This window comes from Somniosus microcephalus, chromosome 17 (assembly GCF_052327205.1).
Source record: "Somniosus microcephalus isolate GS21.2 chromosome 17, FLI_Smic_1.0, whole genome shotgun sequence".
Classification (NCBI taxonomy): Eukaryota; Metazoa; Chordata; class Chondrichthyes; order Squaliformes; family Somniosidae; genus Somniosus; species Somniosus microcephalus.
Genome location: NC_141003.1, coordinates 8,456,504 through 8,479,220, shown reverse-complemented (window position 1 = coordinate 8,479,220; position 22,717 = coordinate 8,456,504). Strand labels below are relative to the sequence as shown.

General features: G+C 51.3%; 1 protein-coding gene across 2 annotated transcripts in view; it reads right to left on the bottom strand.

Moving 5' to 3' along the window:
- elk3 (ETS transcription factor ELK3) overlaps nt 1-22,717 on the bottom strand; it is an 86,542-nt gene that overhangs the window by 39,919 nt on the left and 23,906 nt on the right. For both annotated transcript variants that reach the window (XM_086009895.1, XM_086009894.1), the window contains exon 2: nt 19,228-19,436. In XM_086009895.1, coding sequence (XP_085866021.1) covers nt 19,228-19,434 — 207 coding nt within the window. In that variant the 5' untranslated portion in view covers nt 19,435-19,436. The remainder of the gene's footprint in view (nt 1-19,227; nt 19,437-22,717) is intronic.

Here is a 22,717-nt window from a genome sequence, read left to right as displayed (position 1 = left end):
GGTCTCCATCTTCCAAAGGGAGATGGACCGGATGGTAGATCAAAATGCGTTGCAGGCCACTTTCCCATATCTGGACAATGTGACCATCTGCGGCCGTGACTTGCAGGACCATGACGCAAACCTCGAAAAATTCCTCCGCACCGCCCAACTCCTAAACCTGACATATAACAAGGAGAAGTGCATATTCCGCACAAACCGCCTCGCCATCCTTGGCTGTGTTGTGGAACACGGAGTCATCGGCCCCGACCCCGACCGGATGCGTCCCCTTATGGAACTTCCACTGCCCCACTGCCTCAAGGCCCTGAAGAGGTGCCTAGGGTTTTTCTCCTATTACGCCCAGTGGGTCCCCTACTATGCGGACAAGGCCCGTCCGCTGATCAAGTCCACCTCTTTTCCCTTGACGGCAGAGGCCCGCTTAGCCTTCCACCGTATCAAGGAGGACATTGCCAAAGCCACCATGCATGCAGTGGACGAATCCATCCCCTTCCAGGTGGAAAGCGACGCGTCCGACTTTGCCCTGGCCGCTACCCTCAATCAGGCGGGGAGACCCGTGGCCTTCTTTTCACGAACCCTCCAAGGCCCGGAGACCAGACACTCCGCTGTTGAGAAGGAGGCCCAGGCGATTGTGGAGGCTGTGCGTCATTGGAGGCACTACCTGGCCGGAAAACGATTTACCCTGCTCACTGACCAGCGTTCAGTTGCTTTTATGTTTAACAACAAGCAGAGGGGCAAAATCAAAAATGACAAGATCTTGAGGTGGAGAATCGAACTTTCCACCTACAACTACGAGATCTTGTACCGGCCCGGGAAGCGAAATGAACCCCCGGATGCGCTATCGCGTGGCACCTGCGCCAGCGCGCAGATCGATAGACTACGGGTCCTCCACAATGACCTCTGCCACCCGGGGGTCACCAGGTTCTTCCACCTCATCAAGGCCCGCAACCTGCCTTACTCTATTGAGGAGGTCAGGACCATGACCAGGAACTGCCAAGTCTGCACTGAGTGCAAACCACACTTTTATAGACCAGACAGGGCCCACCTGATAAAAGCCACTCGCCCCTTCGAGCGCCTGAGCGTTGATTTTAAAGGGCCTCTCCCCTCCTCCGACCGCAATGTGTACTTCCTCAATATTATTGATGAGTACTCCCGTTTCCCGTTCGCCTTCCCCTGCCCGGACATGACCAGTGCCACGGTCATTAAATGTCTGAACAACCTCTTCACCCTGTTCGGCTTCCCCAGCTATATCCATAGCGACCGGGGCTCATCGTTTATGAGCGACGAACTCCGTCAGTACCTGCTAACTAGGGGTATTGCCACAAGCAGGACCACCAGTTACAACCCCCGGGGGAACGGACAGGTGGAAAGAGAAAATGTGACAGTTTGGAAGTCCGTCCTGCTAGCCTTAAAGTCTAGGGGCCTTCCAACCTCCCGCTGGCAGGATGTGCTCCCCGATGCGCTCCACTCTATTCGGTCACTGCTCTGCACTGCCACTAACGCCACCCCTCATGAGAAAATGTTCGTCTTCCCAAGGAAGTCCACATCAGGGACATCGCTACCGCCATGGCTGACGTCCCCAGGGCCGGTCCTACTGAGAAGACACGTGAGGACCCATAAAACGGACCCCCTGGTCGAGAGGGTCGACCTCCTCCACGCCAACCCCCAGTATGCTTACATCGCATACCCGGACGGGCGGGAGGACACAGTCTCCATAAGAGACCTTGCACCCTCGGGGACCACAGTAACCCACTACCCACTACCACCCCCACCCACGATCCAATATCCAGCCCCAGCAGACGGCAGGCCTGGGCCCCGCGACCCGCTCGACATCTACGAGGACGACACGCCTGTGCCACAGCCTACGCTGGACTCGACGCCGGAAGCTTCACTACCCCTGCCGTCGCCACGCCGATCACAGCGGCAGACAAGACCTCCGGAGAGACTCCAATACACTAACTTTTAATACACTTCACCCCGCCGGACTCAATTTTAAACAAGGGGTGAATGTGGTAAACCACTGTTTGTATTCCTGTTTGTACTCCACTGTGTACATGCCTGGACATGCCTCGGCTGACTCCTCCCACAGGTCCTAGTATAAAGGTGACTGCTCCCCAGCCCTTGGTATCCTGGACCGGTCGACCACTCGAGGCAGACCTCCATTCTGTTGTTAATAAAAGCCTTTGGTTACTCTTCCAACTCTCAGTCTTTTATGAGTAATTGATAGCGCATCAGTCCCCATCACCCCATCTCCAATATACTGTGTCCCCATCACCCCATCTCCAATATACTGTGTCCCCATCACCCCATCTCCCTCATACTGTGTCCCCATCACCCCATCTCCAATATACTGTGTCCTCATCACCCCATCTCCAATATACTGTGTCCCCATCACCCCATCTCCAATATACTGTGTCCCCATCACCCCATCTCCGATATGCTGTCCCCATCACCCCACCTCCAATATACTGCGTCCCCATCACCCCATCTCCATTATACTGTGTCCCCATCACCCCATCTCCAATATACTGTGTCCCCATCTCCCCCATACTGTGTCCCTATCACCCCATCTCCGATATACTGTGTCCCCCTCACCCCATGTCCCCCATACTGTGTCCGCATCACCCCATCTCCAATATACTGTGTCCCCATCACCCCATCTCCCCCATACTGTGTCCCCATCACCCCATCTCCAATATACTGTGTCCCATCACCCCATCTCCAATATACTGTGCCCCCATCACCCCATCTCCGATAAACTGTGTCCCCATCACCCCATCTCCAATATACTGGGTCCCCATCACCCCATCTCCAATATACTATGTCCCCATCACCCCATCTCCAATATACTGTGCCCCCATCACCCCATCTCCAATATACTGTGCCCCCATCACCCCATCTCCAAGATACTGTGTCCCCATCTCCTGCATACTGTGCCCTCATCACCTCATCTCTAATATACTGTGTCCCCATCACCCCATCTCCAATATACTGTGCCCCCATCACCCCATCTCCAATATACTGTGTCCCCATCACCCCATCTCCGATATACTGTGTCCCCATCACCCCATCTCCAATATACTGTGTCCCCATCACCCCATCTCCAATATACTGTGTCCCCATCTCCCCATCTCCAATATACTGTGTCCCCATCTCCCATATACTGTCCCCATCACCCCATCTCCAATATACTGTGTCTCTATCACCCCATCTCCCCCATACTGAGTCCCCATCACCCCATCTCCAATATACTGTGCCCCCATCACCCCATCTCCAATATACTGTGTCCCCATCACCCCATCTCCAATATACTGTGTCCCCATCACCCCATCTCCAATACACTGTGTCCCCATCACCCCATCTCCAATATACTGTGTCCCCATCACCCCATCTCCAATATACTGTGTCCCCATCACCCCATCTCCAATACACTGTGTCCCCATCACCCCATCTCCAATATACTGTGTCCCATCACCCCATCTCCAATATACTGTGTCCCCATCACCCAATCTCCAATACACTGTGTCCCCATCACCCCATCTCCAATATACTGTGTCCCCATCACCCCATCTCCAATATACTGTGTCCCATCACCCCATCTCCAATATACTGTGTCCCCATCACCCCATCTCCAATATACTGTGTCCCCATCACCCCATCTCCAATATACTGTGTCCCATCACCCCATCTCCAATATAGTGTCCCCATCACCCCATCTCCAATATACTGTGTCCCCATCACCCCATCTCCGATAAACTGTGTCCCTATCACCCCATCTCCAATATACTGTGTCCCATCACCCCATCTCCCCCATACTGTGTCCCCATCACCCCATCTCCAATATACTGTGCCCCCATCACCCCATCTCCAATATACTGTGCCCCCATCACCCCATCTCCAATATACTGAGTCCCTATCACCCCATCTCCCCCATACTGTGTCCCCATCACCCCATCTCCAATATACTGTGCCCCCATCACCCCATCTCCAAGATACTGTGTCCCCATCTCCTGCATACTGTGCCCTCATCACCTCATCTCTAATATACTGTGTCCCCATCACCCCATCTCCAATATACTGTGCCCCCATCACCCCATCTCCAATATACTGTGTCCCCATCACCCCATCTCCGATATACTGTGTCCCCATCACCCCATCTCCAATATACTGTGTCCCCATCACCCCATCTCCAATATACTGTGTCCCCATCACCCCATCTCCAATATACTGTGTCCCCATCTCCCATATACTGTCCCCATCACCCCATCTCCAATATACTGTGTCCCTATCACCCCATCTCCCCCATACTGAGTCCCCATCACCCCATCTCCAATATACTGTGTCCCCATCACCCCATCTCCAATACACTGTGTCCCCATCACCCCATCTCCAATATACTGTGTCCCATCACCCCATCTCCAATATACTGTGTCCCATCACCCCATCTCCGATAAACTGTGTCCCCATCACCCCATCTCCAACAGACTGTGTCCCTATCACCCCATCTCCAATATACTGTGTCCCATCACCCCATCTCCAATATACTGTGCCCCCATCACCCCATCTCCAATATACTGTGTCCCCATCACCCCATCTCCGATATACTGTGTCCCCATCACCCCATCTCCAATATACTGTGTGCCCATCACCCCATCTCCGATATACTGTGTCCCCATCACCCCATCTCCAATATACTGTGTCCCCATCACCCCATCTCCAATATACTGTGCCCCCATCACCCCATCTCCAATATACTGTGTCCCCATCACCCCATCTCCAATATACTGTGTCCCCATCACCCCATCTCCCCCATACTGTGTCCCCATCACCCCATCTCCAATATACTGTGTCCTCATCACCCCATCTCCAATATACTGTGTCCCTTCACCCCATCTCCAATATACTGTGCCCCCATCACCCCATCTCCAATATACTGTGTCCCCATCACCCCATCTCCAATATACTGTGTCCCCATCACCCCATCTCCAATATACTGTGTCCCCATCTCCCATATACTGTCCCCATCACCCCATCTCCAATATACTGTGTCCCCATCACCCCATCTCCAATATACTGTGTCCCCATCTCCCATATACTGTCCCCATCACCCCATCTCCAATATACTGTGTCCCTATCACCCCATCTCCCCCATACTGAGTCCCCATCACCACATCTCCAATATACTGTGTCCCCATCACCCCATCTCCAATATACTGTGTCCCCATCACCCCATCTCCCCCATACTGTGTCCCCATCACCCCATCTCCAATATACTGTGTCCTCATCACCCCATCTCCAATATACTGTGTCCCTTCACCCCATCTCCAATATACTGTGTCCCTTCACCCCATCTCCAATATACTGTGTCCCCATCACCCCATCTCCAATAAACTGTGTCCCCATCACCCCATCTCCAATATACTGTGCCCCCATCACCCCATCTCCAATATACTGTGTCCCCATCACCCCATCTCCAATATACTGAGCCCCCATCACCCCATCTCCAATATACTGTGTCCCCATCACCCCATCTCCGATGTACTGTGTCCCCATCACCCCATCTCCAATAAACTGTGTCCCCATCTCCCCCATACTGTGTCCCCATCTCCAATATACTGTGTCCCCATCACCCCATACTGTGTCCCCATCACCCCATCTCCAATATACTGTGCCCCCATAACTCCATCTCCGACATACTGTGTCCCCATCACCCCATCTCCAATATACTGTGTCCCCATCACCCCATCTCCGATATACTGTGTCCCCATCACCCCATCTCCAATATACTGCGTCCCCATCACCCCATCTCCAATATACTGTGTCCCCATCACACCATCTCCAATATACTGTGTCCCCATCTCTCCATCTCCAATATACTGTGCCGCATCTCCCCCATACGGTGTCCCCATCACCCCATCTCCAATATACTGTGTCCCCATCACCCCATCTCCGATATACTGTGTCCCCATCACCCCATCTCCCCCATACTGTGTCCCCATCAGCCCATCTCCAATATACTGTGTCCCCATCACCCCATCTCCAATATACTGTGTCCCCATCTCCAATATACTGTGTCCCCATCACCCCATCTCCAATATACTGTGTCCCCATCACCCCATCTCCAATATACTGTGTCCCCATCACCCCATCTCCAATATACTGTGTCCCCATCACCCCATCTCCAATATACTGTGTCCCCATCTCCCATATACTGTCCCCATCACCCCATCTCCAATATACTGTGTCCCTATCACCCCATCTCCCCCATACTGAGTCCCCATCACCACATCTCCAATATACTGTGTCCCCATCACCCCATCTCCAATATACTGTGTCCCCATCTCCCATATACTGTCCCCATCACCCCATCTCCAATATACTGTGTCCCTATCACCCCATCTCCCCCATACTGAGTCCCCATCACCACATCTCCAATATACTGTGTCCACATCACCCCATCTCCAATATACTGTGTCCCCATCACCCCATCTCCCCCATACTGTGTCCCCATCACCCCATCTCCAATATACTGTGTCCTCATCACCCCATCTCCAATATACTGTGTCCCATCACCCCATCTCCAATATACTGTGCCCCCATCACCCCATCTCCGATATACTGTGTCCCCATCACCCCATCTCCAATATACTGGGTCCCCATCACCCCATTTCCAATATACTGTGCCCTCATCACCCCATCTCTAATATACTGTGTCCCCATCACCCCATCTCCAATATACTGTGTCCCCATCACCCCATCTCCGATATACTGTGTCCCCATCACCCCATCTCCAATATACTGTGTCCCCATCACCCCATCTCCAATATACTGTGTCCCCATCACCCCATCTCCAATATACTGTGTCCCCATCACCCCATCTCCGATATACTGTGTCCCCATCTCCCCATCTCCGATATACTGTGTCCCCATCACCCCATCTCCCCCATACTGTGTCCCCATCACCCCATCTCCAATATACTGTGCCCCCATCACCCCATCTCCGATATACTGTGTCCCCATCACCCCATCTCCAATATACTGGGTCCCCATCACCCCATCTCCGATATACTGTGTCCCCATGACCCCATCTCCAATATACTGTGTCCCCATCACCCCATCTCCAATATACTGTGTCCCCATCACCCCATCTCCAATATACTGTGTCCCCATCTCCTCCATACTGTGTCCCCATCACCCCATCTCCGATATACTGTGTCCCCATCTCCGATATACTGTGTCCCCATCACCCCATCTCCAATATACTGTGTCCCCATCACCCCATCTCCGATATACTGTGTCCCCATCACCCCATCTCCGATATACTGTGTCCCCATCACCCCATCTCCAATATACTGTGTCCCCATCTCCGATATACTGTGTCCCCATCACCCCATCTCCAATATACTGTGTCCCCATCACCCCATCTCCGATATACTGTGTCCCCATCACCCCATCTCCAATATACTGTGTCCCCATCACCCCATCTCCGATATACTGTGTCCCCATCACCCCATCTCCAATATGCTGTCCCCATCACCCCATCTCCAATATACTGTCCCCATCACCAATATACTGTGTCCCATCACCCCATCTCCAATATACTGTCCCCATCATCCCATCTCCAATATACTGCGTCCCCATCACCCCATCTCCAATATACTGTGTCCCCATCACCCCATCTCCAATATACTGTGTCCCCATCACCCCATCTCCAATATACTGTGTCCCCATCACCCCATCTCCAATATACTGTGTCCCCATCACCCCATCTCCAATATACTGTGTCCCCATCACCCCATCTCCAATATACTGTGTCCCCATCACTCCATCTCCAACATACTGTGTCCCCATCACCCCATCTCCAATATACTGTGTCCCCATCACCCCATCTCCAATATACTGTGCCCCCATCACCCCATCTCCAATATACTGTGTCCCCATCACCCCATCTCCAATATACTGTGCCCCCATCACCCCATCTCCGATAAACTGTGTCCCCATCACCCCATCTCCGATATAGTGTCCCCATCACCCCATCTCCGATATACTGTGTCCCCATCACCCCATCTCCAATAAACTGTGTCCCCATCTCCCCCATACTGTGTCCCCATCTCCAATATACTGTGTCCCCATCACCCCATCTCCCCATCCTGTGTCCCCTTCACCCCATCTCCAATATACTGTGCCCCCATCACCCCATCTCCGACATACTGTGTCCCCATCACCCCATCTCCAATATACTGTGTCCCCATCACCCCATCTCCGATATACTGTGTCCCCATCACCCCATCTCCGATATACTGTGTCCCCATCTCCGATATACTGTGTCCCCATCACCCCATCTCCAATATACTGTGTCCCCATCACCCCATCTCCAATATACTGTGTCCCCATCACCCCATCTCCAATATACTGTGTCCCCATCACACCATCTCCAATATACTGTGTCCCCATCTCCCCATCTCCAATATACTGTGTCCCCATCACCCCATCTCCAATATACTGTGTCCCCATCTCCTCCATACTGTGTCCCCATCACCCCATCTCCGATATACTGTGTCCCCATCACCCCATCTCCAATATACTGTGTCCCCATCTCCGATATACTGTGTCCCCATCACCCCATCTCCAATATACTGTGTCCCCATCACCCCATCTCCGATATACTGTGTCCCCATCACCCCATCTCCAATATGCTGTCCCCATCACCCCATCTCCAATATACTGTCCCCATCACCAATATACTGTGTCCCATCACCCCATCTCCAATATACTGTCCCCATCACCCCATCTCCAATATACTGCGTCCCCATCACCCCATCTCCAATATACTGCGTCCCCATCACCCCATCTCCAATATACTGTGTCCCCATCACCCCATCTCCAATATACTGTGTCCCCATCACCCCATCTCCAATATACTGTGTCCCCATCACCCCATCTCCAATATACTGTGTCCCCATCACCCCATCTCCAATATGCTGTGTCCCCATCACCCCATCTCCAATATACTGTGTCCCCATCACTCCATCTCCAACAGACTGTGTCCCCATCACCCCATCTCCAATATACTGTGTCCCCATCACCCCATCTCCAATATACTGTGCCCCCATCACCCCATCTCCAATATACTGTGTCCCCATCACCCCATCTCCAATATACTGTGTCCCCATCACCCCATCTCCAATATGCTGTCCCCATCACCCCATCTCCAATATACTGTCCCCATCACCAATATACTGTGTCCCATCACCCCATCTCCAATATACTGTCCCCATCACCCCATCTCCAATATACTGCGTCCCCATCACCCCATCTCCAATATACTGCGTCCCCATCACCCCATCTCCAATATACTGTGTCCCCATCACCCCATCTCCCCCATACTGTGTCCCCATCACCCCATCTCCAATATACTGTGCCCCCATCACCCCATCTCCGATATACTGTGTCCCCATCACCCCATCTCCAATATACTGGGTCCCCATCACCCCATCTCCGATATACTGTGTCCCCATGACCCCATCTCCAATATACTGTGTCCCCATCACCCCATCTCCAATATACTGTGTCCCCATCACCCCATCTCCAATATACTGTGTCCCCATCTCCTCCATACTGTGTCCCCATCACCCCATCTCCGATATACTGTGTCCCCATCTCCGATATACTGTGTCCCCATCACCCCATCTCCAATATACTGTGTCCCCATCACCCCATCTCCGATATACTGTGTCCCCATCACCCCATCTCCGATATACTGTGTCCCCATCACCCCATCTCCAATATACTGTGTCCCCATCTCCGATATACTGTGTCCCCATCACCCCATCTCCAATATACTGTGTCCCCATCACCCCATCTCCGATATACTGTGTCCCCATCACCCCATCTCCAATATACTGTGTCCCCATCACCCCATCTCCGATATACTGTGTCCCCATCACCCCATCTCCAATATGCTGTCCCCATCACCCCATCTCCAATATACTGTCCCCATCACCAATATACTGTGTCCCATCACCCCATCTCCAATATACTGTCCCCATCATCCCATCTCCAATATACTGCGTCCCCATCACCCCATCTCCAATATACTGTGTCCCCATCACCCCATCTCCAATATACTGTGTCCCCATCACCCCATCTCCAATATACTGTGTCCCCATCACCCCATCTCCAATATACTGTGTCCCCATCACCCCATCTCCAATATACTGTGTCCCCATCACCCCATCTCCAATATACTGTGTCCCCATCACTCCATCTCCAACATACTGTGTCCCCATCACCCCATCTCCAATATACTGTGTCCCCATCACCCCATCTCCAATATACTGTGCCCCCATCACCCCATCTCCAATATACTGTGTCCCCATCACCCCATCTCCAATATACTGTGCCCCCATCACCCCATCTCCGATAAACTGTGTCCCCATCACCCCATCTCCGATATAGTGTCCCCATCACCCCATCTCCGATATACTGTGTCCCCATCACCCCATCTCCAATAAACTGTGTCCCCATCTCCCCCATACTGTGTCCCCATCTCCAATATACTGTGTCCCCATCACCCCATCTCCCCATCCTGTGTCCCCTTCACCCCATCTCCAATATACTGTGCCCCCATCACCCCATCTCCGACATACTGTGTCCCCATCACCCCATCTCCAATATACTGTGTCCCCATCACCCCATCTCCGATATACTGTGTCCCCATCACCCCATCTCCGATATACTGTGTCCCCATCTCCGATATACTGTGTCCCCATCACCCCATCTCCAATATACTGTGTCCCCATCACCCCATCTCCAATATACTGTGTCCCCATCACCCCATCTCCAATATACTGTGTCCCCATCACACCATCTCCAATATACTGTGTCCCCATCTCCCCATCTCCAATATACTGTGTCCCCATCACCCCATCTCCAATATACTGTGTCCCCATCTCCTCCATACTGTGTCCCCATCACCCCATCTCCGATATACTGTGTCCCCATCACCCCATCTCCAATATACTGTGTCCCCATCTCCGATATACTGTGTCCCCATCACCCCATCTCCAATATACTGTGTCCCCATCACCCCATCTCCGATATACTGTGTCCCCATCACCCCATCTCCAATATGCTGTCCCCATCACCCCATCTCCAATATACTGTCCCCATCACCAATATACTGTGTCCCATCACCCCATCTCCAATATACTGTCCCCATCACCCCATCTCCAATATACTGCGTCCCCATCACCCCATCTCCAATATACTGCGTCCCCATCACCCCATCTCCAATATACTGTGTCCCCATCACCCCATCTCCAATATACTGTGTCCCCATCACCCCATCTCCAATATACTGTGTCCCCATCACCCCATCTCCAATATACTGTGTCCCCATCACCCCATCTCCAATATGCTGTGTCCCCATCACCCCATCTCCAATATACTGTGTCCCCATCACTCCATCTCCAACAGACTGTGTCCCCATCACCCCATCTCCAATATACTGTGTCCCCATCACCCCATCTCCAATATACTGTGCCGCCATCACCCCATCTCCAATATACTGTGTCCCCATCACCCCATCTCCAATATACTGTGCCCCCATCACCCCATCTCCGATATACTGTGTCCCCATCACCCCATCACCCCATCTCCGATATACTGTGTCCCCATCACCCCAGCTCCGATATACTGTGTCCCCATCAGCCCATCTCCAATAAACTGTGTCCCCATCTCCCCCATACTGTGTCCCCATCTCCAATATACTGTGTCCCCATCACCCCATCTCCCCATACTGTGTCCCCTTCACCCCATCTCCAATATACTGTGCCCCCATCACCCCATCTCCGACATACTGTGTCCCCATCACCCCATCTCCAATATACTGTGTCCCCATTACCCCATCTCCGATATACTGTGTCCCCATCACCCCATCTCCGATATACTGTGTCCCCATCTCCGATATACTGTGTCCCCATCACCCCATCTCCAATATACTGTGTCCCCATCACCCCATCTCCAATATACTGTGTCCCCATCACCCCATCTCCAATATACTGTGTCCCCATCACACCATCTCCAATATACTGTGTCCCCATCTCCCCCATACTGTGTCCCCATCACCCCATCTCCAATATACTGTGTCCCCATCACCCCATCTCCGATATACTGTGTCCCCATCACCCCATCTCCCCCATACTGTGTCCCCATCAGCCCATCTCCAATTTTCTGTGTCCCCATCACCCCATCTCCAATATACTGTGTCCCCATCACCCCATCTCCAATATACTGTGTCCCCATCTCCCCAATACTGTGTCCCCATCACCCCATCTCCAATATACTGTGTCCCCATCACCCCATCTCCGATATACTGTGTCCCCATCACCCCACCTCCAATATGCTGTCCCCATCACCCCATCTCCAATATACTGTCCCCATCACCAATATACTGTGTCCCATCACCCGATCTCCAATATCCTGTCCCCATCACCCCATCTCCAATATACTGCGTCCCCATCACCCCATCTCCAATATACTGCGTCCCCATCACCCCATCTCCAATATACTGTGTCCCCATCACCCCATCTCCAATATACTGTGTCCCCATCACCCCATCTCCAATATACTGTGTCCCCATCACCCCATCTCCAATATACTGTGTCCCCATCACCCCATCTCCAATATACTGTGTCCCCATCACCCCATCTCCAATATACTGTGTCCCCATCACTCCATCTCCAACATACTGTGTCCCCATCACCCCATCTCCAATATACTGTGTCCCATCACCCCATCTCCAATATACTGTGTCCCCATCACCCCATCTCCAATATACTGTGCCCCATCATCCCATCTCCGATATACTGTGTCCCCATCACCCCATCTCCCCATCTCCGATATACTGTGTCCCCATCACCCCATCTCCGATATACTGTGTCCCCATCACCCCATCTCCAATATACTGTGCCCCCATCACCCCATCTCCAATATACTGTGCCCCCATCACCCCATCTCCGATATACTGTGTCCCCATCACCCCATCTCCGATATAGTGTCCCCATCACCCCATCTCCGATATACTGTGTCCCCATCACCCCATCTCCCCCATACTGTGTCCCCATCTCCAATATACTGTGTCCCCATCACCCCATCTCCCCATCCTGTGTCCCCTTCACCCCATCTCCAATATACTGTGCCGCCATCACCCCATCTCCGACATACTGTGTCCCCATCACCCCATCTCCAATATACTGTGTCCCCATCACCCCATCTCCGATATACTGTGTCCCCATCACCCCATCTCCGATATACTGTGTCCCCATCTCTGATATACTGTGTCCCCATCACCCCATCTCCAATATACTGTGTCCCCATCACCCCATCTCCAATATACTGTGTCCCCATCACCCCATCTCCAATATACTGTGTCCCCATCACACCATCTCCAATATACTGTGTCCCCATCTCCAATATACTGTGTCCCCATCACCCCATCTCCAATATACTGTGTCCCCATCTCCTCCATACTGTGTCCCCATCACCCCATCTCCGATATACTGTGTCCCCATCACCCCATCTCCAATATACTGTGTCCCCATCTCCCCATCTCCGATATACTGTGTCCCCATCACCCCATCTCCAATATACTGTGTCCCCATCACCCCATCTCCGATATACTGTGTCCCCATCACCCCATCTCCAATATGCTGTCCCCATCACCCCATCTCCAATATACTGTCCCCATCTCCAATATACTGTGTCCCCATCACCCCATCTCCAATATACTGTGTCCCCATCACCCCATCTCCAATATACTGTCCCCATCACCCCATCGCCAATATACTGCGTCCCCATCACCCCATCTCCAATATACTGCGTCCCCATCACCCCATCTCCAATATACTGTGTCCCCATCACCCCATCTCCAATATACTGCGTCCCCATCACCCCATCTCCAATATACTGTGTCCCCATCACCCCATCTCCAATATACTGTGTCCCCATCACCCCATCTCCAATATGCTGTGTCCCCATCACCCCATCTCCAATATACTGTGTCCCCATCACTCCATCTCCAACATACTGTGTCCCCATCACCCCATCTCCAAGATACTGTGTCCCCATCACCCCATCTCCGATATACTGTGTCCCCATCACCCCATCTCCCCCATACTGTGTCCCCATCAGCCCATCTCCAATATACTGTGTCCCCATCACCCCATCTCCAATTTACTGTGTCCCCATCTCCCCATCTCCAATATACCGTGTCCCCATCACCCCATCTCCAATATACTGTGTCCCCATCACCCCATCTCCAATATACTGTGTCCCCATCACCCCATCTCCAATATACTGTGTCCCCATCACCCCATCTCCAATATACTGTGTCCCCATCACCCCATCTCCAATATACTGTGTCCCCATCACCCCATCTCCAATATACTGTGTCCCCATCACCCCATCTCCAATATACTGTGTCCCCATCTCCCATATACTGTCCCCATCACCCCATCTCCAATATACTGTGTCCCTATCACCCCATCTCCCCCATACTGAGTCCCCATCACCCCATCTCCAATATACTGTGTCCCCATCACCCCATCTCTAATATACTGTGTCCCCATCTCCAATATACTGTGTCCCCATCTCCCCATCTCCAACATACTGTGTCACCATCACCCCATCTCCAATATACTGTGTCCCCATCTCCAATATACTGTGTCCCCATCACCCCATCTCCAATATACTGTGTCCCCATCTCCAATATACTGTGTCTCCTTCACCCCATCTCCAATATACTGTGTCCCCATCACCCCATCTCCAATATACTGTGTCTCCTTCACCCCATCTCCAATATACTGTGCCTCCATCACCCCATCTCCAATATACTGTGTCCCCATCACCCCATCTCCAATATACTGCCCCCATCACCCCATCTCCAATATACTGTGTCCCCATCACCCCATCTCCCCCATACTGTGTCCCCATCACCCATCTCCAATATACTGTGTCCCCATCACCCCATCTCCAATATACTGTGCCCCCATCACCGCACCTCCAATATACTGTGTTCCCATCACCCCATCTCCAATATACTGTGTCCCCATCACCCCATCTCCAATATACTGTGTCCCCATCACCCCATCTCCAATATACTGTGTCCCCGTCACCCCATCTCCGATATACTGTGTCCCCATCACCCCATCTCCAATATACTGTGTCCCCATCACCCCATCTCCAATATACTGTGTCCCCATCACCCCATCTCCAATATACTGTGTCCGCATCACCCCATCTCCGATATACTGTGTCCCCATCACCCCATCTCCGATATACTGTGTCCCCATCACCCCATCTCCGATATACGGTGTCCCCATCCCCCCGTTTCCCCCATACTGTGTCCCCATCACCCCATCTCCAATATGCTGTGTCCCCATCACCCCATCTCCCCCATACTGTGTCCCCATCACCCCATCTCCGATATACTGTCCCCATCACCCCATCTCCAATATACTGTGTCCCCATCACCCCATCTCCAATCTACTGTGTCGTCATCACCCCATCTCCAATATACTGTGTCCCCATCTCCCCATCTCCAACTTACTGTGTCCCCATCACCCCATCTCCAACTTACTGTGTCCCCATCACCCCATCTCCAATATACTGTGTCCTCATCACCCCATCTCCAATATACTGTGTCCCCATCACCCCATCTCCAAAATACTGTGTCCCCATCACCCCATCTCCAATATACTGTGTACCCATCACCCCATCTCCAATATACTGTGTCCCCATCACCCCATCTCCAATATACTGTGTCCCCATCACTCCATCTCCAATATACTGTGTCCCCATCACCCCATCTCCAATATACTGTGTCCCCATCACCCCATCTTCAATTTACTGTGTCCTCATCACTCCATCTCCAATATACTGTGTCCCCATCACCCCATCGCCCCATACTGTGTCCCCTTCTCCCCATCTCCGATATACTGTGTCCCTATCACCCCATCACCCCATACTGTGTCCCCATCACCCCATCTCCGATATAGTGTCCCCATCACCCCATCTCCAATATACTGTGCCCCCATCACCGCACCTCCAATATACTGTGTTCCCATCACCCCATCTCCAATATACTGTGTCCCCATCACCCCATCTCCAATATACTGTGTCCCCATCACCCCATCTCCAATATACTGTGTCCCCGTCACCCCATCTCCGATATACTGTGTCCCCATCACCCCATCTCCAATATACTGTGTCCCCATCACCCCATCTCCAATATACTGTGTCCCCATCACCCCATCTCCAATATACTGTGTCCGCATCACCCCATCTCCGATATACTGTGTCCCCATCACCCCATCTCCGATATACTGTGTCCCCATCACCCCATCTCCGATATACGGTGTCCCCATCCCCCCGTTTCCCCCATACTGTGTCCCCATCACCCCATCTCCAATATGCTGTGTCCCCATCACCCCATCTCCCCCATACTGTGTCCCCATCACCCCATCTCCGATATACTGTCCCCATCACCCCATCTCCAATATACTGTGTCCCCATCACCCCATCTCCAATCTACTGTGTCGTCATCACCCCATCTCCAATATACTGTGTCCCCATCTCCCCATCTCCAACTTACTGTGTCCCCATCACCCCATCTCCAATATACTGTGTCCCCATCACCCCATCTCCAATATACTGTGTCCTCATCACCCCATCTCCAATATACTGTGTCCCCATCTCCCCATCTCCAACTTACTGTGTCCCCATCACCCCATCTCCAATATACTGTGTCCCCATCACCCCATCTCCAAAATACTGTGTCCCCATCACCCCATCTCCAATATACTGTGTACCCATCACCCCATCTCCAATATACTGTGTCCCCATCACCCCATCTCCAATATACTGTGTCCCCATCACTCCATCTCCAATATACTGTGTCCCCATCACCCCATCTCCAATATACTGTGTCCCCATCACCCCATCTTCAATTTACTGTGTCCTCATCACTCCATCTCCAATATACTGTGTCCCCATCACCCCATCGCCCCATACTGTGTCCCCTTCTCCCCATCTCCGATATACTGTGTCCCTATCACCCCATCACCCCATACTGTGTCCCCATCACCCCATCTCCGATATAGTGTCCCCATCACCCCATCTCCAATATACTGTGTCCCCATCACCCCATCTCCAATATACTGTGCCATCACCCCATCTCCAATATACTGTGTCCCCATCACCCCATCTCCAATATACTGTGTCCCCATCACCCCATACTGTGTCCCCATCACACCATCTCTGATATACTGTGTCCCCATCACCCCATCTCCAATATACTGTGTCCCCATCACCCCATCTCCAATATACTGTGCCATCACCCCATCTCCAAAATACTGTGTCCCCATCACCCCATCTCCAATATACTGTGTCCCCATCACCCCATCTCCAATATACTGTGTCCCCATCACCCCATCTCCAATATACTGTGTCCCCATCACCCCATCTCCAATATACTGTGTCCCCATCTCCCCATCTCCAATATAGTGTGTCCCCATCACCCCATCTCCAATATACTGTGTCCCCATCTCCAACTTACTGTGTCCCCATCACCCCATCTCCAACATACTGTGTCCCCATCACCCCATCTCCAATATACTGTGTCCCCATCACCCCATCTCCAATATACTGTGTCCCCATCACCCCATCTCCAATATACTGTGTCCCCATCACCCCATCTCCAATATACTGTGTCCCCATCACCCCATCTCCAATATACTGTGTCCCCATCACCCCATCTCCAATATACTGTGTCCCCATCACCCCATCTCCAATATACTGTGTCCCCATCACCCCATCTCCAATATACTGTGTCCCCATCACCCCATCTCCAATTTACTGTGTCCTCATCACTCCATCTCCAATATACTGTATCCCCATCACCGCATACTGTGTCCCCTTCTCCCCATCTCCGATATACTGTGTCCCTATCACCCCGTCTCCGATATACTGTGTCCCCATCACCCCATACTGTGTCCCCATCACCCCATCTCCGATATACTGTGTCCCCATCACCCCATCTCCAATATACTGTGCCATCACCCCATCTCCAATATACTGTGTCCCCATCTCCCCAATGCTGTGTCCCCATCACCCCATCTCCAATATGCTGTGTCCCCATCTCCCCATCTCCAATATACTGTGCCCCCATCACCCCATCTCCAATATACTGTGTCCCCATCACCCCATCTCCGACATACTGTGTCCCCATCACCCCATCTCCCCCATACTGTGTCCCCGTCACCCCATCTCCAATATACTGTGTCCCCATCACCCCAACTCCAATATACTATGTCCCCATCACCCCATCTCCAATATACTGTGTCCCCATCACCCCATCTCCAATATACTGTGTCCCCATCACCCCATCTCCAATATACTGTGTCCCCATCACCCCATCCCCGATATACTGTGTCCCCATCACCCCATCTCCAATATACTGTGTCCCCATCACCCCATCTCCCCTATACTGTGTCCCCATCACCCCATCTCCCCTATACTGTGTCCCCATCACCCCATCTCCAATATACTGTGTCCCCATCACCCCATCTCCAATATACTGTGTCTCCATCACCCCATCTCCAATATACGGTACCCCATCACCCCATCTCCGATATACTGTGTCTCCATCACCCCATCTCCAATATACTGTGTCCCCATCACCCCATCTCCAATATACTGTGTCCCCATCACCCCATCTCCAATATACTGTGTCTCCATCACCCCATCTCCAATATACGGTACCCCATCACCCCATCTCCGATATACTGTGTCTCCATCACCCCATCTCCAATATACTGTATCCCCATCACCCCATCTCCAATATACTGTGCCCCCATCTCTGATATACTGTGTCCCCATCTCCCCCATACTGCGCCCCCATCACCCCATCTCCCCTATACTGTGTCCCCATCACCCCTTCTCCAATATACTGTGTCCCCATCACCCCTTCTCCAATATACTGTGTCCCCATCACCCCTTCTCCAATATACTGTGTCACCAAACCATCTCCATTAAATTCCTTACTGAAAAAGATCTGTTTTTGAAATGCTGTATTTTGTAGCTTTCAGCTTGTAAGTAGGAACATTTGGTTAATGAATAAATCAGTAGTGAGCCACAGTTTTCACATTCTGCTGTACAACCAAGGACAAGTACCTTATCATAATAATATCGGAGAGCTCGGCTCAGTTTATCATAGTTCATGTTGGTTTTGTTTTTCCTTAGTCCCCAGAGTTTAGCAACCTCTTCCGCCTTTAGGAGTTTGAATTCCCCATCATTGGATGTCCAGCTGATCAGGTGTTCGTGTTTTTGGTCCAGCAATAACTGCAGCAGGAACTGCCATAGTGTGATTGCACTCTCCATACCTGCAACAGACAAGTAAATAGTCAACCTCCGGACATATTACACCTTCAGTCACCCTCTCATACCTGTCAAATCTGGCAAAGTCAAAAATACATCACCGCAACAGAATAAAGTGTGTTTCCAAGTAAATTAAACCGAGTTCAGACTCCTGAACTGTTTTAGTCTTTCTTTATTCCTCCTACTGATCACCTTGTCTGTTTCTAAGAGAGAGTCATTACTGGAACCGGCTCAAGATTGCTCAGGAGTTGGGGTTGCTCCATTTCAAACATTCATCTTGCGATTTATTGAAAGTTTTCTTCCTCTGTGTCAGCCATGACTCAGTGGGTGGCATCCTCGCCTCTGAGTCGGAAGGTTGTGGGTTCAAGTCCCACTCCAGAGACTTGAGCACAAAAATCCAGGCTGACACTCCAGTGCAGTACTGAAGGAGCGCTGCACTGTCGGAAGTGCCGTCTTTCGGATGAAACGTTAAACCGAGGCCCCGTCTGCTCTCTCAGGTGAACATAAAAGATCCCATGGCACTATTTTGAAGAAGAGCAGGGGGAGTTCTCCCCGGTGTCCTGGCCAATATTTATCCCTCAATCAATATCACCGAAAAACAGATTATCTGCTCATTATCACATTGCTGTTTGTGGGAGCTTGCTGTGTGCAAATTGGCTGCCGCGTTTCCTACATTACAACAGTGACCACACTTCAAAAAGTACTTCATTGGCTGTAAAGCGCTTTGGGATGTCCACTGTTCGTGAAAGGCGCTATATAAATGCAAGTCTTTCTTTTTCTTTCTTTCTTTCGTTCGTTCTTTCATTCTAATTTGGTCACTCTGGATCATGCTTCATCCCTGGTCAAGAGAATAGGCAGGCAGCCTGTTACCAGGTCTCTGCCAGTGTCACCTTATAGTCAACTGACAGGGTGTGCATGAGAATCACCTGGTGTGACCTGCCCAGCATTGCTCCCTCTTTCCTTCTGGCCTCGCCTCATTGCCTTCTGGATAGCGTAGGCACGATTAGAAATCTTTCACAGGGTCATAGACACAAAACTCCGTCTACTGTTCAATATGTTTCAACCCACTGCAACCCAGCTAATGCCCTGGTGAGCAGCGAGGGGAGATCCGGCTGTGAATACTGGATTGGCATCCAGTGGGGTACTGGCGTCTGATGGGAGTCGTGTGCCCCCCTTCTCCCATCATGTCTAGCCGGTTCTCCTGGTAGAGAGTTGTGAGTGAAGCTAACGACCTGCCCACATAAAAAGGGACTTTGTTATGGAAACAACCCAGAGTTTGAGCACGGAAGCCGTGACTGAGTGGTATCTCTCTCCCCTCTGAGTCAGAACATCGTGGCTTCAAGTCCCACCCCAGAGACTTGAGCCCATAATCCGGCTGACACTTCAGTACAGTACTGAGGGAGTGCTGCGCTGTCAGAGATACTGTCTGCCCTCTCAGGTGGACGTAATATTCCAGGACACTATTGAAAGAAGAGCAGGAGTTCTCCCCGGTGTCCTGGCCAATATTAATCCCTCAACCAACACCTAAAACAGATGTATAAAAGCAAAATACTGCGGATGCTGGAAATCTGAAATAAAAACAGAAAATGCTGGAGCTTGAGCACAGAGCTTGGAGACAGTTGGGTGATCGCAAGCAGAGTGGAGAATTTGGTAAGAGCAGGAATTGGTGGCAAGGAGGAAGGTGGGTGAGACGTCGAACTGAAAAGGAGGAGTGGAACCACAGACCCCAAGGACTCTAAGTTAATGGGCCCGAGTGCGGACCTGCAAGAGAGCAAGAGAAGCAGCCGAAGATAAAGGTAGGCCCGAGAGCCCAGAGCCCAGAGGGAGCCTGAGCGTCAGGGAGCCAGGTAAAAAAAAAAACTAAAGTGCCATCAGCACAAGGGAAGGAGCTGATTGGTGAGTAGCTGGTGATTTGTTTTTTTTTAAAGTCTTGAGTTTATTTCTGTTAAATTAGTTAATAGTCTATTAAATAGAGGCTTGGCAGGGCACCTCAGTCCCATGGAATGCACATCTTGTGCCGTGTGGGAACTCCAGGACGCTTCCCGTGTCCTGGACAACTACATGTGCAGGAAGTGTCATCAGCTGGAGGAGCTCAAGCTCCAGGTTTCGGAGCTTGAGCAGCAGCTGGCGTCACTGCAGTACATCCATGAGGCTGAGAGCTTCGTGGATAGCACGTTTCAGGAGGTGGTCACCCCACAGCGTAAGAGTGTGCTGGAAGAGAGGGAATGGGTGACCATCAGACAGACAAGGAGGGCCAGGCAGGTAGTGCAAGAGTCCCCTGAGGGCATTTCTCTCCAACCAGTATTCAGTATACTGGTGAATACTGGTGAGGGTGATGGTTCCTCTGGGGAGTACAGTCAGAGCCACGTCCACAGCACCACAGGTGGCTCAGCTGTATTGGGGGGGGGGAGGAGGAAGATCGGGAAAGCAATAGTGATAGGAGATTCGATAGTTAGGGGAACAGCCAGGCGTATCTGCGGCTGCAGACGTGGTTCCAGGATGTTATGTTGCCTCCCTGGTGCCAGGTTCAAGGACGTCACTGAGCAGTGGCAGAACAATCTGAGGGGGGAGGGTGAACAGCCAGAGGTCAAGGTCCATATCGGTATCAACGACATCGGTAAAAAGAGGGATGAGGTCCTGCAGGCAGATTTTAGGGAGCTAGGAAAGAGATTAAAAAACAGGACCTCAAAAGGTAGTAATCTCCGGATTACTCCCAGTGCCACAAGTTAGTGAGTATAAAAATAGGATACAGCAGATGAATGTGTGGCTGGAGAGATGGTGCAGGAGGGAGGGCTTTAGATTCTTGGGACATTGGGACCGGTTCTAGGGGAGGTGCACCTCAACAGAGCCGGGACCAATGTCCTCACAGGGGGTTTGCTAGTGCTGTTAGGGAGGGTTTGGACTAATCTGGCAGGAGGATGGGCACCAGGATGTAGCATTAGAAAGGAGAAACAAGGTGCACAAAGGATTGGGAGAGACAGATAACACTAGAGTAAGAAATATTACGGTATTAGGTGGGGTCAGACTAAAGAGAGAATACAAGAAGGTCTAAGAGAGGTTTGCAGTGCATGTGTGTAAACGCACGAAGTGTGGTAAATAAGGTTGGTGAGCAGAGGAGGTGTAAATGGGAATAGCAGAATCATCATCAGCTGCCGTGTGGAAAAATAGGGGCAGAGGTTATGGTCTGAAATTGTTGAACTCTATGTTGAGTACAGAAGGCTGTAAAGTGCCTAATCGAAAGATGAGGTGCTGTTCCTCGAGCTTATGTCGAGTTTCGTTGGAACAG